Source organism: Melospiza georgiana, chromosome Z, assembly GCF_028018845.1.
Source record: "Melospiza georgiana isolate bMelGeo1 chromosome Z, bMelGeo1.pri, whole genome shotgun sequence".
Taxonomy (NCBI): Eukaryota; Metazoa; Chordata; class Aves; order Passeriformes; family Passerellidae; genus Melospiza; species Melospiza georgiana.
The window spans coordinates 42074747-42091420 of NC_080465.1; the positions used below are offsets into that span (position 1 = coordinate 42074747).

Below are 16674 nucleotides of genomic sequence, written 5' to 3' on the forward strand. Positions count from 1 at the left end.
TGTTGCATTTCCCTGCTGGGAGAGGTAAGATTTTATGAGTGTGAAGAAGCACTTTTTTAGTGCAGCAGAACTAGCATTTTATTTGAGTATCAGATTCCATAATCTTTAATAGCTTGGGTATATCTGAAGATGTACAATACATTACTGTGATCACAACCCTCCAGTAAAAACGCTGCATGAAGCATGGTGCAGAAAAGAGTACCAGGAAAACTCTGAAGAAACAGGATGCATTAGAAAAGATTGGTGTACATGATCTGGAGTATAGACAGTACAGTTCTTTTTAGCCAAATAATTTAGAATGTATCCTGTTCTTTAGGAATAAAAGAGAAAATCTAAGGTGAATGTAAAACCAAATCACTTTGCAAAAGGATGTCTAGGAGTCTTGGTTGTTCTTGTACAAAAATGAAAACAATGTAGGATTGCAGGGTACTTTCAAAGTGCAATAATTTGTTCCTTAACCTCCTTCTTTTATGTGAGATGCCAAGATGTTTAAAGAGAAATCATAAACTTTTAGTTACTTCATAAGGAAAAAAAATATGTAAAGCTTTTAAATTCACTTTCTACTTAAACTTGTAGGAACTTTTTGCTATTTATATATCTTATAAATATTTAGATATATTTTGAAAACACTGAAAATACCTTTTGCCTAGGCACCTCTTGTCTGCATATTATCAGGCTGCTTTTCTTACAGCCTTCCATGGATATTTTCTTCTGTCATTCTTGATTATAGCTGAGTTCCCATATTGATGAATGTCCACAACAGAATCTGAAAGGCATTGTTACTTTTTATGTGCAAGTATATTCCTTATCAACTTTGTTATGGCCTTATTATGTGTAATGATCTGTTCCTGACATGCACAGCTTTAGTTACACAGCTTTCTATTTTGTGTCTGTATTTTTCCGAGCTGTTTTCTCTCGGAAGTAGTAAATTTATGGAAAAACACAGTTCAAAGAGCAATGTGTTGAAATTACCAAATACAAATTTTAAAATGTATTTTTATATCTGCCCATGTCAAGTTTCACCAGTGGTCTAAATTTTTTTGTGTTTAAATTGCCACTATTTCAAAGTAGGAAAGAGAAAACTATTAAATATTCTGTGTACTTTATCTGAGGAACTCATTTTAAAAGAAATTTTGCACTTTTGAACATTAATAACCTATAGCATTTGTTACATATTTTCTACATATCCTAATTAATTTGCATCAAGAAACATAAATGCTGTCTATCTACGATCTAATTTTTTCTTTTCAGACAGAGCAAAAATAGTAGGAACAGTGGCATTTTTTTTGCATTTCAAAATCACTAGAGATCAAGCATTTTGAACTAGAGAAAACTCATAAAAATGTTGGCATTTTTATAGCATGTGACAGGGATGTGACAAAAATCTGATATACATTTCAGATCTGTTCAGCTTTCTCATCTTTGCCCAGTGCTTCTCCAAAATGAAATTTGTATAAAAACAGAAGACTTTTCCCATATGGGCATTGGTTGCTTAACCAATTTTAGCTAACTGTTTAGGGGCCTAAATGGTCGCCCATCTTCTAGACTCTGCTGGGGTGTCCTTTTGACTCTCTCTAGATTACCAGACTGAATTCTAAACCTTTTTTGTTATTCTGTGAAAGATATATTTGTATACTGACATATTCAGCAATTGATGCTTGATTTTGATTTATAAAAATAGAGCTCTTCATTTAATGTGAGAATATAAACCTTTTTTTTTTTTGATCTGTCAGAATGGTAGAGTAATTTGGGTGAAGAAGTAATTTGGAGGTTACCTAGTCTCAGATCTGGATTTAAATAGTTCCGAGTCCTGTCCAGTTAAGGTTTGAATACCTCCAGTGCTGGGAAACCCAGTGCTCCTCTGTGTAGCCTTGTAAGTGGCTGGAGACTTAACATGAAGATTTTCTTCCTTAGAACTGTCTGGAATTTCTCTTGTTGCAACTTGAAACTGTTTCCTCTTTTCTTTTTGTCTTTGCCTCTGAAAAAAACCCATCCTCATTGTATTTTTAATCTCTCCTTAGATGATGGGGGATGGTGAACAGATTTCTCCTAAAGTATTCTCTGAAGATCAGGCAAAAAAGACTTACTCTCCTTGTGCATCATGCATCCCAGACCTCTTACCTCTCCAGTGATCCTCTCCAGACTGTGGTGATGGTGAAGTGCACGAAGTTGAATGTGTGTGTTGGATGTGGTAGTTAGTGTGGCCACACAGAGGGGAAGTGTTCCCTTCAAACAATGGAGAGCATTACTCCTAAAGTGACCCAGCTGTCTTGGTGGAATGTATTCTGTCTGTTATTCCCCTGAATCCATAGGGCCACGTGTGCAGATTTAAGGAAATTATTTAAATTTAAGCAATGTAAATATTAATGTAACTCAAAGAATACATTGCCCATCTTAACTTTGCATTTTGGTGTAGCCAGATTTATGAGATTTGGCAATAATGTACCTGTTACACATAACAAAAAGTAACAGATGTTAAAGATAAAGAAAAAATAATATGATCTTTGAGTGAATAGCAAAGTGACTGCAAAGGGAGTACGGATGAGAAAACCAGGGTGTTCAAGTACCTTTTAATGTTATGCTGAGAAACCACTACTCTCCTACCAGGGTTTATTGAGCACAGCAGCTGATTCCCCATGCAGAGGCCAACACAGAGCAGCATCAGATAAAGACAGAATTGGCAGAACTGGGAAGAGTCTTTTGACTCTCATTCTGCAGGCACAGGAATGATGTGCCCCAGCAGAAATTCAGGAGAATGAAAAGCTAAATGTTTTCAGAAAGTTTTTCCCAGTGGGATCTCAGAGTGTGACCCTGTATTTACTCCTAAAAAATAAATAATGCTTACCTCTTTTATTTCAGGAAGACAGGAAAGACACGTAATTCCAGCTTGTAATACAGCGTGCCCTACAAGATGCCCTTCAACCTTCCCAAGTTTTCCCTAAGCTCCAGTGCTATTCTGTGGCATCTGTCAGTCTAGTATTTGTACAGTTGCTGTTTCAAAGTACCTGTACATTACAGCTTTGTGCAAAGCAATTTCAGAAATGGCTCCTTCGGTGGTTGAGACTTGTCCTGTTGCATTTGCAGAATTTATTCCCTGGAGAATTTCCACAGGGCATTATTTTCTATTTTACTTCCAGGATAGATCTCCTTGGCTGTTCTTCTTAAAACTTCAGTCTTGGTGTTTTTAAAATACGGTTTTTTAATAGATATCTTTCCCCAGGTTTCCCTCTTCCTTGTGAGTGGAATTTTTTTCTGCTTTCTTTTGATCTCAAATGATTCATGACTGCTGGTGGGCCTTTATTTCAGAGAAGACTTGTCTGCTTTCTGTATAGCAGCAAACATGACAATGGCAGATACAAGACAGAAATTGCGAGTTGGTGCGCTTTTGGTAGAGGGTTGTGGTTTTTTTATTGCTAACACTGAGCAATGAAAACTTGCTTGTCCAACTGCTTTGTGCTGTTCCTTCATTATTGAAATGCAGGATGATGCTTTCCACTGTGATTCTGACAACTAAAAAGTACAAAATACATTGGAAGCACTGATGATGAAAGCAAATTTTCAGGAGAAGTAGGTATGAGAAGGGAGATGGCCCTTGGCTTCAGAGGAAACAATTTTCTTTTGCATTTTTTTTCTACTTTTAAGGCACCTTAAAAGTGCAGAGATATGTTTGAACATGTTTGGCTAAAAAAAAGGTTTTATCAATAATGAAATTTCAACTTTCCTAAGATTTGGGTAGTCATTCAGGTAATGTGGGTAGAGTATGAAATCTCATTAAATTTTACTGATGAAACTTAACTTACGTCATTTAGGCTGGATGATGTTTTATTCTTGCCAATTCTTGTTGAACAAGATGGCGCATTCAGCTTGTGTTAACCACCACCCAATACAGATCCTGGAAGTAATATGTGCTTTGGGTGAATAGCAAAGTGACTGGAAGGGAGCACTTCTTCACTGAAGAACTCCACAGGAAGCACAGTATTCAAAGAACAAATTGAAACCACAATGTTGGAAAACCACAATGATCCCACCTTGTCTTTAAAGAAATGATTTCTTTTTTAGTGTTTGCCAGGTAAAAGCATGTAGAAGCTTGAAGTAGCCAAATAGTGATTAGATTGACTGCAAAACTGACAAAATCAATCAAAACTCTGGTATTTATGTACTGTAAGAGAAAACGACCAGGAAGCATTAGATTTCAAAAAAAAAAAAACAAAACAAAACAAAAAACAACAACAACAAAAAAAAAAAACCACCCAAAACCCTAAAGACTTTGGACTAACAAAATTTTCTTGTATATGCTAATCTCTGTTTACAGTTTACTGTGGGAAAGACAACAAGACATCTCAAAACATGTCCTAAGCTTTGTTCAGTCACCTTCTCCTAGGAAAGCCAGCTCTTGATTACATAAAAAATGAAGGAAAGTTTCATTCCACTGTAGGGTCTTGACAGTTTTGTTCCTAATAATATTTTAATTTTTGTTCCTACTAATAATTTAATTAGTAGATATGGCTATTTCAGGTTTGGAACTCAGTCTAGCCTGTTAGGGGTGCATTGAACTGAGTCTAGTTCTAAGGAATTAGACATTGTTATTACAACCAGAGAGTAGGTAATATCTATTTTCTCTTCAATAATTCTTTTGCTGTTAATATTGAACCTTTTTTGTATGTCAAAAGAAAGCATGAAAAAGGCTTGATAAGAGAGGTTGGAGCATAGATGAACCTTACTCCAGACTGTGACCTTAGGTGGAACTGTGGATCAAAGGGGTTTAGAAGACTGATAAAGAGTGAGATGAATTAGACATGACTGTGTCAGCATTAGGATGGTAGTGCTCATAAAACTTATCAGCATTGTATCAGCTTTCTTCAGGATACTCTTTGAAAGGTATTTAGAGCATAGAAGTACAGCATGGAGGACTAATATAGTGGAAGTATAAAGTGAAGAATGTCCCACCTCCTAACTTTGTACCTATAATTTTCCACTCTGCCTTTCTTGGAGAATTTGTTTTTACAATATTACTGCATTTTTATCAGAGATTATTCAGTTAAGATTTCCTGATTTTCACTGGACAGAGTTAATAGCTTTTGTCCTAGATTTGTGATTCCATTGTCTTACGTGGTCTGATTTCATCATACTGTTAGCTTTCCAGTTAGTACTGCTTAAAGGAGAGCTTTTGCAGATCCTGGTTTCATTGCTTATATATCCAGATGTAAGTGGGGAAGAACCAGGCCTATGATCAAAAGCACTATAAGGGAAGAATTATTAGAGTTATTTTTTGTTAAAGGCAGATGTCCTCAAACATTTTACTTTCAGGCAAACATGTTCTTTTTTTCTGAAATTTCAAGTAAAAACAAGCTAAAAGCAATTCAACTTGTTTTGTTCTAATCAGTTAAATAGTTTAATAGTTTTGTTCTAATTTGTTAAGTAGTTTAAGAAGAATTGGGCAGGTAGAGCATATGGTGCAGAAACAGTTATCTGCAGGTTTAATGAGAAAGGAAAATAGTAAAATGGGAAAAAGGAGATTGCAATGTACCATAAAGACCCTGTTTCTGCTGAGCTTGGGATCATTGATGTGTACTAGGTAAATGAATTCCCATGCTCATCTTGCACACGTCTGTTGTGCCTGCGGAGAGGATGCAGTGAAAAGTGCTGGTACAGGACCAGTGGTGAAAATACCATCCAGGCAGGGAGAGTGTTGGGGACAGTCACTGGTGGTGGCACTGCAGCTTTGCAATATTGTACACAGTTCTGTCTACTGCAGCTTGAGCTGGAAGAGTGCAGCCTCTCATCTCTCAACATGAGAGAAAGAAAATTTGCTTAAAATACAGAAACATAGCTTTTAATCTGCTAGCACTACCCAAAATGAATCTGCTTCACACCAGCTTTGATGCCAGCTCTTGTTTATTTTAAATAACTTAATACTTCTATAAATAAATACCCTTTATTGAGGATTCTATTCTTTATTAGGTTATACTGAAGTAAATACTACCCTGGAAAAATAAACAGAAGGCTTTGCACATTAAGAGATGAGGAGGAAGTTTGCAGGTATCCTGGTGAATTCAAGTGTGGGTTGTTTTATTTTCTTAATTACTGTGAACACTTTCAAGACAATAGCATCTTCTGTATGTGAATTAACATAGTTCAGGTGCCCCATTTAACCTGGGATATAAAATAATTTGACAAGGTAGTAAAATTGGAAGTAGTTATGATGTGTGAAATGCACATTTGAGTGTGACTTCCAGATCTGTTCTGAAGATTTTATTATCCTATATTCGTATAGTTAATACCACTTTTTGGAGTACCCAGTGAGTCTTCTCACAGCCTATATTAAGCAAAGATCTGAGTCTTTGTGGGAGTGAGTTTTCTGACTTGTCATAGATTTATACCTTTAAAGGATCTCACTGATTTAGTTTCTTATGTCCAATCTTTATTTCAGATGTATCACAATCTATACAGAATGCCAAGTATACTGAAATCTGTGAATGTAACATAGTGGAAAAGAATAAATATTAGAGCAAAAGGATGCTTTGATTTTTATTTTGTGTATGCATCTTTGAGTGTTTTTAAAGACTGGTTTTTTTTAAAAGGTGTTTCCTGAAGGAGTATTTCTGTTTCTGGCAGAAACAGTAGTTTCCTGGGATTTTTTTTTTGTTTTAGCTGAAGGAATTGAATAGGAATATGGTGTTTGCTTTAGTGAAAATCAGTGAATATATTGGCTGAATTGGTTGGTACAAAGAAGAGTGTATAGCTAAACTGTCATCTCTGCTTTTGCTGCTTTATGCTACTCAGGTAATCATTAATCCTTACTCTTTCAGACTTTCCAGTTACTTACTTGTAGTAATCAGTCCAACATAATTGAAAGGGTGGGAAGCTATCATGCATGGGCTGTAAATTATTCCTCTTTGTACTTATCACCTTAAGGCACGGATTTCAATTCATTGAGAAAGCAAATCTGTTTTAAAAAACAGTGTTCAGATTAAGCATTTTGCTTGGAAACTTCAGCAAGATAGAGAGACATTTCTGATTTCTGCCCAGACAGAAATTTTGCTTTGTCTGTCTGCATGTTTTTTGATGACAGGGTCATCATAATTTTAGTGAGTATGAGCAGGTGAAATTCCTTGTTGATGTACCTGGTTTATCACAAACTGCAGGGTAAGTTCAGTTACTTTTTCAAATTTGATTTTTCTTTAGTCTGTTGAAATCATGGGGTAGGTGTACTGCAGAAGGGTAAAGCATGGTTGTACCAGTGTTGGCTCTTAGACTCTTTGTTCATTTGGTATTCCTAAATTCCTACTTTCTTCAAGATATACATGTACATACACACACACACACAGACACACACAGACACACATATAGATACATACATATATATGTGTGTGTGTATATATATGTACACACACACACCCATACGCGCCCTTTAGTAATGGGGAATTTAACAAGTGAAAACCCTAGCTGGACAAACAAAAAGAAACAAATATCAGTCTGAGAATGAGAGGAATTAGGTTAAATGTGTTGCATGGACACTGTAAAATTATCTAAAATCTAGGAATACACAGTACTCATTAACAGTTAGAAAAGTACCTGTTAGTATTTCATGGAGTTCTTGAAAGTATTTGTAGAAGACTTCAGCAAATCCATGAATGTTTTGATACATGTTCACTAACAGCTAGTAGATACTCCTAGCTAGGAAGACAACTTCGACTGAGCACCTTGAAAACTCTAATTAGAGAAAAAGCTCTAATTAGAGAAACTGCCTTGGCATAAAAGATTCACCAGGATGACCTACTTAAAAGGATCATCATATACCTAAAGTAAGGCTACAGTTTGAAGTCATAAATATTACATCAGGACTTTTTGAAGGCTGCATTTCTCTTCCAGTAAATGTTTCAGTTCCCATTAATAGTTGAATAGTGCCATCACATTTGATTTCTCCAAGAAACAGTCAAAGTGTATGAAATTAATCCAGAGGAAGATACTAAAAATAAAGACTTTTTTTACTATAGGTGAATTTCTATTATTAAAAAGCTAGGGAAATATCTTTTAGCTTCTAAAGTCATGTCAATGTGATTGTAGCCTTCATTTTCTTGTATCAGAAGTACATCACATCCTTAGTTTATTTGATGCAGTCTGTAGTTTTTCCTATCCCTCAAAACACTATCAGCCCTAAAACTCATGTCTGGAGTATACTTCTGGAGACAGTATATGCAATAGAATGAATAAAGGACAACTTCTTAAAGCCATTCTTTGGTCTCCCATGCAGCTCTGAGGGCAGTTCACACTGCTTTAGAAAGGTAATAAGATTAGTTTCAGAAATTTCCATCTATTTTTACTCCTGCATCATATCTCACTGCCTCCTTAGTTGCATTACTGCAGTTTTTCTGAGGTAATGCTGGAAAATAGATCATTAAAATGATCATGGTTAAAAATAACCTTTTCCCCAAGCTGGAAGCAGGCCGTGTTTTCTTAGAAGCACTGCTAAAAAACTGTAGCTTGCTTTCTCCCAGGGGGGAGGCTTGTACAATCTGTTGCAGTGTCCAGATTCACTCATGCGCACACACACATGCACACACACACACTTTAGACACGTGAGTAATGACGCAATTTTGTAATTGATTTTAGCTGTGCTAACTACAGACTGTTGCAAAAAAATGATCCTGCATTTCTTCCTTCTGTATGCTTGCACGCTGGTGTCATTTCTTTCTCCCGCCCCTAGTGATAGTGCAGATGTGTGTTGAGCAAATTGTCTTGTAGATATGCCTGAAAACCACACAGAGGAGAAGGGAGTGGTTAGTCTTCACTCTAATAAGCAAACTGCTCTTGACTCATTGTGTCTGCATTCGGGGCTGCATGAGATTGAAAGATACAGCAGGGGAGCAGGGAGAAGAGCTGGGGGAAATGTCTTGGTGCTTTCATGCAGCTTGGTTATTGGGAGCTCATGCTGGACTAACCCTGGGAGATGCATTAGCTGATAATACACAGTTGCTCCCCTCTGACCCTACTGCGAGTATAGATAGCGAAGAAAGGAATGTGTCTGTCCATGACTGAGGTATTGGGAATCTCCAAAGTGCTTAAGTGCCACCACTTCTGCCCACACAGCTCCCCACACGGAATTTTTTAGGGTGGGCTTTCATGTTGCTAAGACTCGGTGTGAATGCCCTGTGAATGCACTGGCCAAATCCAGTCAGCTTTGAGACACTGGTACAGTTTGGGGGAATACTAACTTTCTACAGGATTTGTGTTAAATAGAAGGCTAGAGAGATATTTCATGGTACCTCACTGAGAGAAAGATTAGTGTTTGTAGCCCTTTCCTACAAAACAGGGAGTTCAAATGAGAAAGGCTATTGCAGACAGAGTCAATCTGATGTATGATGCATGGAATTGCTTGATTTCTTTCAGAATAAAACCTGCTATCCAAGACTAGACAGTAAAAAATTGAATTCTGAAGATTCTCTGATAGTGATATTAAATTTATCTTTTGCATGTTTTCCTTATAACCTGTGGTATTTGTATCTCTCAAGAAAATGCAGGCTTTTATATTTGAAGCCCTCTATTCTGACGTCCAGTGCTTAAATAAAGATTGGGATGACTCTGTACCAGTGTGAAGAGGCATCTAAAAATAGCAAAGTATAAACTTTTTTCTCTTATATTTTACAGGTTGAATATTACAGCTTCACTTGTACTTGGGCTTTTTCCACTGATGTCCAACACCCAGTAGACATTCCAAACAATATTTGGCAGGTACTTTTGCAGCCTAAAAGCAGTCCTTCTTTGACACAGGATGGAGGACACCTACAAAGACAGGACTTCACTAGTGAAAGGGGCCAAAGATATTGCTAAAGAGGTGAAGAGGCAAGCAGTGAAAAAAGTTAATAAAGCAGTTGACAAAGCCCAGGATGGCTACACACAGAGGTCCTACAGTCGATTCCAGGATGAGGAAGATGATGATGATTACTATGGCCAAGGAGGAAGTTACGGTGTAGAAGCTAATGATGACGAAGGATCAAGTGAAGCAACTGAAGGACATGATGAAGATGATGAAATTTATGAAGGAGAGTATCAGGGAATCCCCAACATGGGGCAGGGTAAGGATGACATGGCAGCCTTAAGTCAGTCTATGCGTGATGAATACAAGGATCGTCATGAACTGGAAACAGAGAGGAAAGCTGATGAAGAAGAGCTGGCACAGCAATATGAATTGATAATACAAGAATGTGGCCATGGTCGTTTCCAGTGGGCCCTCTTCTTTGTGCTAGGAATGGCCCTAATGGCTGATGGGGTTGAAGTATTTGTGGTTGGATTTGTGTTGCCCAGTGCTGAAACAGATATGTGTATACCCAATTCTGGATCAGGATGGCTTGGTAAGTAAAGTCTTCATTCTATCTTTTTGCTATTAAAAGATTTGCTTACAGTAAGACTAAGTATGTATATGTCATCAGAGAAGCTTTTATAAAAAGAGATTTGTCTTGAATATAAATACAATTATTTAAATTAAAATTAACTGTATGTATTAAGAATTTAATTAATATTGTAGTTTTATTTTTAGATTATTGTTTTCTTAGTCAGTCAGTAAATAAATCGCTAAAGAGAAAGACCACACTGTGAAACTTAATAAGGAGAGGGACAAATTTCGTTCTTGTATACAAGAATAGATGTCCAAATGAGCTAATCTAAAAAAAAGTAAAACCACAAAACCAGCCCACAGATGGAGAATTGGAGTCCTGTTGAAATTATAAAGGTGTAATAAAGAGCAGATGATACAACTGTATGGCAACATTTTCACACATGAACCTTTGAAATGATAAGGTGAAATTAAATCTAGAAAATGAAAAAAATTCCAGTGAAAAGGCTATCTATTGCAGCCTTTCACTCTTTTTGTTTTTAGTCCTTTTATGCCAGTGACTGTTCTCCAGCCATCCAAAGAGAATACTGTTTACTTAGGGTCAGGGTGACAGAAGAATGAACAAGAGCCTGAGGTGTGCTTGTTGTGTCCATTCTGTGGATGGGGATAGGCTGTGTCCCATCCCCTTGCCTGTTCCCTCCTGTGGTGTGGTAAACAGGCAGTCTGAGCCAGCTTTGTGTGGCTTGGTAAAGCAGCAGTGCTGCAATCAGGTCCATGCTGTCTTCCCTGGACATGCCTGGGCACAGAAGGTAAAACAAGGCTCTCATGGGGCAGGGCTGGAGAAGAGTTGTAGAAATGGTATCCCAAGGAAGAGGGGAGATGGGCAATGGGGACAAAGCAGGCAATGAAATGTATATGTGTAAATTAGTTACTTGGGCCTGAAGATTGGAGAAAAGGAGGATATACAAGACATTTAAAAGCCTTTGCTTTGCAGCAGATGTTCTGCTTGCACCCTCCATTTTTGCAGCAGATGTTTATGTTGCAACAGATCTCATTTTGGCTTTGCTCAGTTTCCTGACATACTGATACCAGCACTGAGGGTCTGTGGGTTTCAATACTGTGGACTGCAGTCTCCCACAGTTACAACAGATGAGGAGTTCTCAGATAACTGTGTCCTTTGCATTATTCTTTGCTGTTTGATCATTTGTTATTGGAACTACTTTCCCTGTAGTGCAGTGATTAAACTTAAAATGGAAGGAAATAAATTATTGCAGTTTTAATGGTTAAAAAGTTTATATGCTGAATACACATAATTTGTTTTTTATTGCTTGTTTACATTAAATGCCAGCATAGTATGTGTCATGGTTGGACTTGCGAGCATTCAAGTCTACTTCTTAAAGGATGAGAAACAAAGATAATGCAAACCTGTATCACTAGATAAATATCAATGAGTCTGTGCCAATACTAACATACAATGCATCTTAGAAAAGTAGTGAATGCCCAATTTGCTTTTTTAACATGATTTTTTCATCTAGTCCTTGGCAGCTGACTTTAAAATCTACTTTACTATCTTTAGAATCTACACCTCAATTTTTATAATTTTTATAATTTTTATAATTTTTATATTGCTGGAACAAAAGTTATTTTTCTCACCCCCATTTTTAATTACTGATAAACCTGCCTGTTTTACCATATGCACCCTGCTCAACAAATGAAAGAGTCAAAATTGTCTTTGTTCTCCAGGGTGATAAAATGTGAGGGTAACCCCCAATCTCCAATTAATTAATATTACATTGTAGTTTCTACAAATAGTATTCTTTCTAAACAACTACATTAAATATTATGGAGGTGTTTGGAACGGGGAGTGGGGAGTATTGTCTCCAGAGTAACAGGGGCCGTGATTACTCACATCCACCTGTTGGGGTCTGACCCATGTCAAGAAGGATGAAGATTTCCCTGTCACTAGAGTTCTTATGATGCTGTCTTGAGATGTACTGGAATAAGTCTGTAAGTATTTAACTAAATTCAGTACAGAAGCTGATAAACACATTATAGTTACAAGTATTTGTGTGTGTGTGTGTGTGTGTGTGTGTGTGTGTGTATAAATGAAGCTTATTGACAAAATTAAGGTAACAGCTCTGGAAAACTCAGCTGTGCAAGCAATGTATTCTCATGCCTAAAATATAGAAATCATAATATATCTTCCTATTGCAATAATATAAAACTAGCCTCTCTGTTGTGGTACTAACAAATAATTGTGTACTAAAAGATTAACATACAAAAGCAGGAAAGAACAGTGATAAGCAATTTCTTTCCCAGTGTGTATTGAGGGCATTGCAACACGTGACTGCTTTAGCAATAATTTCACCAAAAATATATTTCTTGCCCATTGTTACTAAAAATGTATCATAAGCTGCAAGTCATCAGCACACTAATGTGCATATGGCTTATAAACAGAGTAGATATACTGCTTGCAGACAGCATAACCTTAATTCCACTGATACAAAATATTTGTTGTACCAGTGAATACTCAGTGAAAGCTTTTTCATGTTGTCACAACTGAGCCCTCACAACCATGCATTTCAATTTTTTTGCACTTGTGATTTCACCTTATAATTACATCCTAACTGAGGTCTTCCAGACAGGCATAATTCTTTTTCTCATTATTAGAATTCCATAATTCAGAGGATTCTGACATTGCTAGAATATTAAAGTCACAGGACTAATGTTAAGAGTTACAAGGTAAAATCAGTACACTTATACAGTATTTATTTTTCAGGCAATTTTCTAGACTGTCAAAAGGCACACTAAGAGCATCTTAATTTCTCTTTGAAAAAGCATTCATTGATTTAGTTGTAAAAACTAATTTCTCATATATCATGCCATGACATTTTACTAGGAAACTTGAGCTAATTAAAAACATGTGACAATATTTATTGACCCTCCCTGTTCCATCTTTTATTTTTCCAAAATTCACTTTCGCAAGGACAGTTTCCCAAAATCCTTCCATATTGACCCTTGCATGAGCTTGAAATCACTGTTTATTGATCACCAGCTATGTCTCAGAGCCTATAAAGTCACATAACAAATGTGCTGGTGCCATGAACTAGCCTCAAGTTGTCTTTTGAATTCAATAATAAACCAATACTTTTTCATCTCGAGTAAGTGGTTTTCTTAAGAAGAGGGCAGTTGACTAGCTTAAATTATTCAACATTATAGTGACACGTCACAAAGCATGAGAGAAAGGTGTCCTTGATGTATATATAACTTGGCTGTACTTGCTAACTCCTCCATTTAAGTGGATTCACACTGGCCTCTTGGGTTCTGGCACCACTGGGACAAGACTGTACCTTCGTGAGACAGGTTGTGGGCTCAGGCCTAAAGACGTTGTTTTAACACTTTTCCTGCTTGCATCTTACCTCTTTAATTTCATCAGTCAGAAACAGACTGATCTTAGGTTAATTCTCTGGGCTCTGATTTGGGTATACTTTTCTATTTAGTTTTTCTCTGTCTTTGCATTCAGATTGCTCTTAAGTTTTATTGTGGGGTTTTTTTTGTTGTTGTTGTTGTTGTTGTGTTGTTTTGTTTTGTTTCAATTTTTGGGGGGGATTTTGTTGTTGTTGGTGGTTTTTGTTGTTGTTATCATTGTTGTTGCTGCTGGTTTTGCTTTGTTTTAATGTAAAATTCTTATTATGGTTTTTTCTTTCCTCAGCATCTCTGCACCTGAGATACTGAAATAATGTTTTTCCTAAGCTAGGCAAAGCTAGTCTTTCCCAGGAGTGTCTGTTCAGGCTGCCTGAATGCTCCTTCTGACTGTGCTGTCGCTGGTTCTCCCATGGGACCTGTAGGGGCTCACCCTTGTGTGTAGGATCCCTGACAGCTGCACTGCTGTCACCCTTGGTGGCAGCACATACAGGCTGACTCCTGCTCAGCTGGTCTTGAGGCCACTCCTCACAGCATCAGTTGGCACCTTTTTCAGATGGATATCTCTGTTCTTTTTTTGTACTTTTCATGGAATCATAGAATAGTTTGAGTTGGAAGGGACCTTTAAAATGTCATGCAATCCAAACCCCCTGCAATATGCAGGGACAGCTTTAACTAAGTCAGGTTGCTCAGAGGCCCGTCTATCTCAATAGCAGAAAAAAAATCTCAACATCTCAGGATTTAGTGATTATTTTAGAATCTTTTATTTTTATTTTTTGCATGTGTACCATTAGGACATCTTTTACAGAGGCCAATTGCTTCTCACTGATTTCCAATAGTCTCCCTGGTCTCTTTTGAATTCCTACATGATCCTCTATAAGAAATTTAGACTGAATGATCTCTGGAGGTTGAATAGTCTTTGACTCTGTCCTGTCTTACCATTGTGTTAATCTAGGTATTAGTCAAGACTTTGATACAGATTCAGAGACAGTACTGTAACAAACTTAGAAATAATTTTTATATGTAAAAGACATTGTTTGCTGATGAGCCAGCCTACAGACATTTTCTTCCTTCTAAAAAATGCAAGTATTGTGGTAAATCACTGGACTGATAATGCAGATACTGTGAATATGAACAGCAACAAACAGCTTACCGTGGAAATAAAATTATTTTCTGAAACCTCACATTTAGTGTCACATAATGCCTTGACCTAAGGGGTTTTTTTGTTATTTTCTGAATTTAATTATCAATTTTTTGTAGTATTTGTAGAAAGAAGAATATAATTGACATGACTAATTATTGTGGGCAAAAGCAGCTCTCAGCCTGGGACAACAGCCTACCAATTCTGCATTGATTACTAACTTGCATATTAGCTGCTTTAGTAACAGTGCTTCCCATGCCTACTCTGTCTTGAAACCTACCAAACATAACCAGCATAACTTTAATCCACACAGTTCTTTCTCTTTACATGAGAAGAAGTGCTCTCCAGAGGCTTGGTAGCTGATGTAATGAGCTTATAAGCTCTGCTAAGAATACCAAATGATCTCTGAATTTTTCCACCTCTTAGTTTAGAGAAGTACTGGATTGCCAGATCCTTGCTATTTAATTTGATTCTGGTTTTGCAATGATCATTTTCAACAACTTTATATTCAAAAAATACTTTCCTTCAAACTTAGCAAAGACAAATATAAGTCCTTCCATTGGGACAGAATAACCCAAGTCACTCGTAGGAGGTAGTCACTAAAATGCTGGGGAGAAAACAGCTCTGCAGAAGGATTTGTGTCTTTTAGTAGGAAGCTAGTGGACATAGGACAGCAGTGCCTTGCAGGTGCATTGGCAAAAGTGACCAGTAAGCAGAGGGGAGTGATTACTTTCTGTTCTCAACACAGTAAGCCCACATGTTGGATTCTCTGTCCTGTTGTGGAGCCACCTGAAAAGGAGAAATTAACAAATGCAGGCAAATTTAGTAGAGAGCCAGTAATGTCACAAGAGAAGTAGAATACACAGCATACAAGAGGTATGGACCCGGTGTTTGGTAGCATGGAGGAAAGAGGTCTGAGGTGAATCTGTCTGTACTATTTGGCAACAAAATTGAGAGAAACTACTGTGAAGGTGAATTAAGATTTTTCTCAAAGGAGCGCAAAGATCAGAAGTTGCAATTGGGGATCATCTGGTACAATGAAGAAAGTTTGGAGTGAGGTGGTCAACCACTGGGAATGTTGCATAGAGAAGCTGTGGGATGTTTGGGAAATTTTGAAAAGCTGACTGAAGGCCTGAAGCCTTATCTTACTCTGAGGGCAACTGTGCTTTTAGCAGAGGTCAGAATAAAGCTCTTCAAAAGTCTCTCCCAACCAAAATTTTTCCGATTAGTTGTCTGCAAATGTATGATACTTTCTCCTACCTATGACTAAAACACAAGCTGCAGCTGTTGCACTTCAATAAGCTTTTAATGGAAGTGAGGGTTAGAACTCATGGATTGGACATAGGCTTGCTGTTTCAAACACACACCAGGGTCTAAATTAATTTAGGCAAAATCATATAGCTTTAATTACTTGTTCTTCTCCTGAGATCTGGCAGAAAGCTGGAAGCATGTGACCAAATGGTGGTGAATAAAGGGCTGTACAACATGAGTTTGATGGGAGTATTTTTTAAATATTCATGTATCTACATGCCTAGTGTGATTTTTTGCTGGTTAAGAGGTTTGAATTTTAACACATTGTCACAAAACTGTCCTTACATCGCAGTAAGCCTACTGCTGAGGTAAACAGTTATCTGTGTATAACATTGTTGTCTTGTTTTGTGGAATATTAGTATAGGTCATAGAGATGGATGAGACTTCTTCCATGTTGCTGCATAAAATACGGTGGGAGAAGGGGAGTGTCTTCTGGTTATATTCCAGTTATTAGTATGGTACTGCC

General features: G+C 37.2%; 1 protein-coding gene across 1 annotated transcript in view; it reads left to right on the plus strand.

Moving 5' to 3' along the window:
• The window catches only part of SV2C (synaptic vesicle glycoprotein 2C), a 106106-nt gene that overhangs the window by 16031 nt on the left and 73401 nt on the right, over nucleotides 1-16674 (plus strand). The window contains exon 2 of the mRNA XM_058043458.1: nucleotides 9649-10352. Coding sequence (XP_057899441.1) covers nucleotides 9773-10352 — 580 coding nt within the window. The 5' untranslated portion in view covers nucleotides 9649-9772. The remainder of the gene's footprint in view (nucleotides 1-9648; nucleotides 10353-16674) is intronic.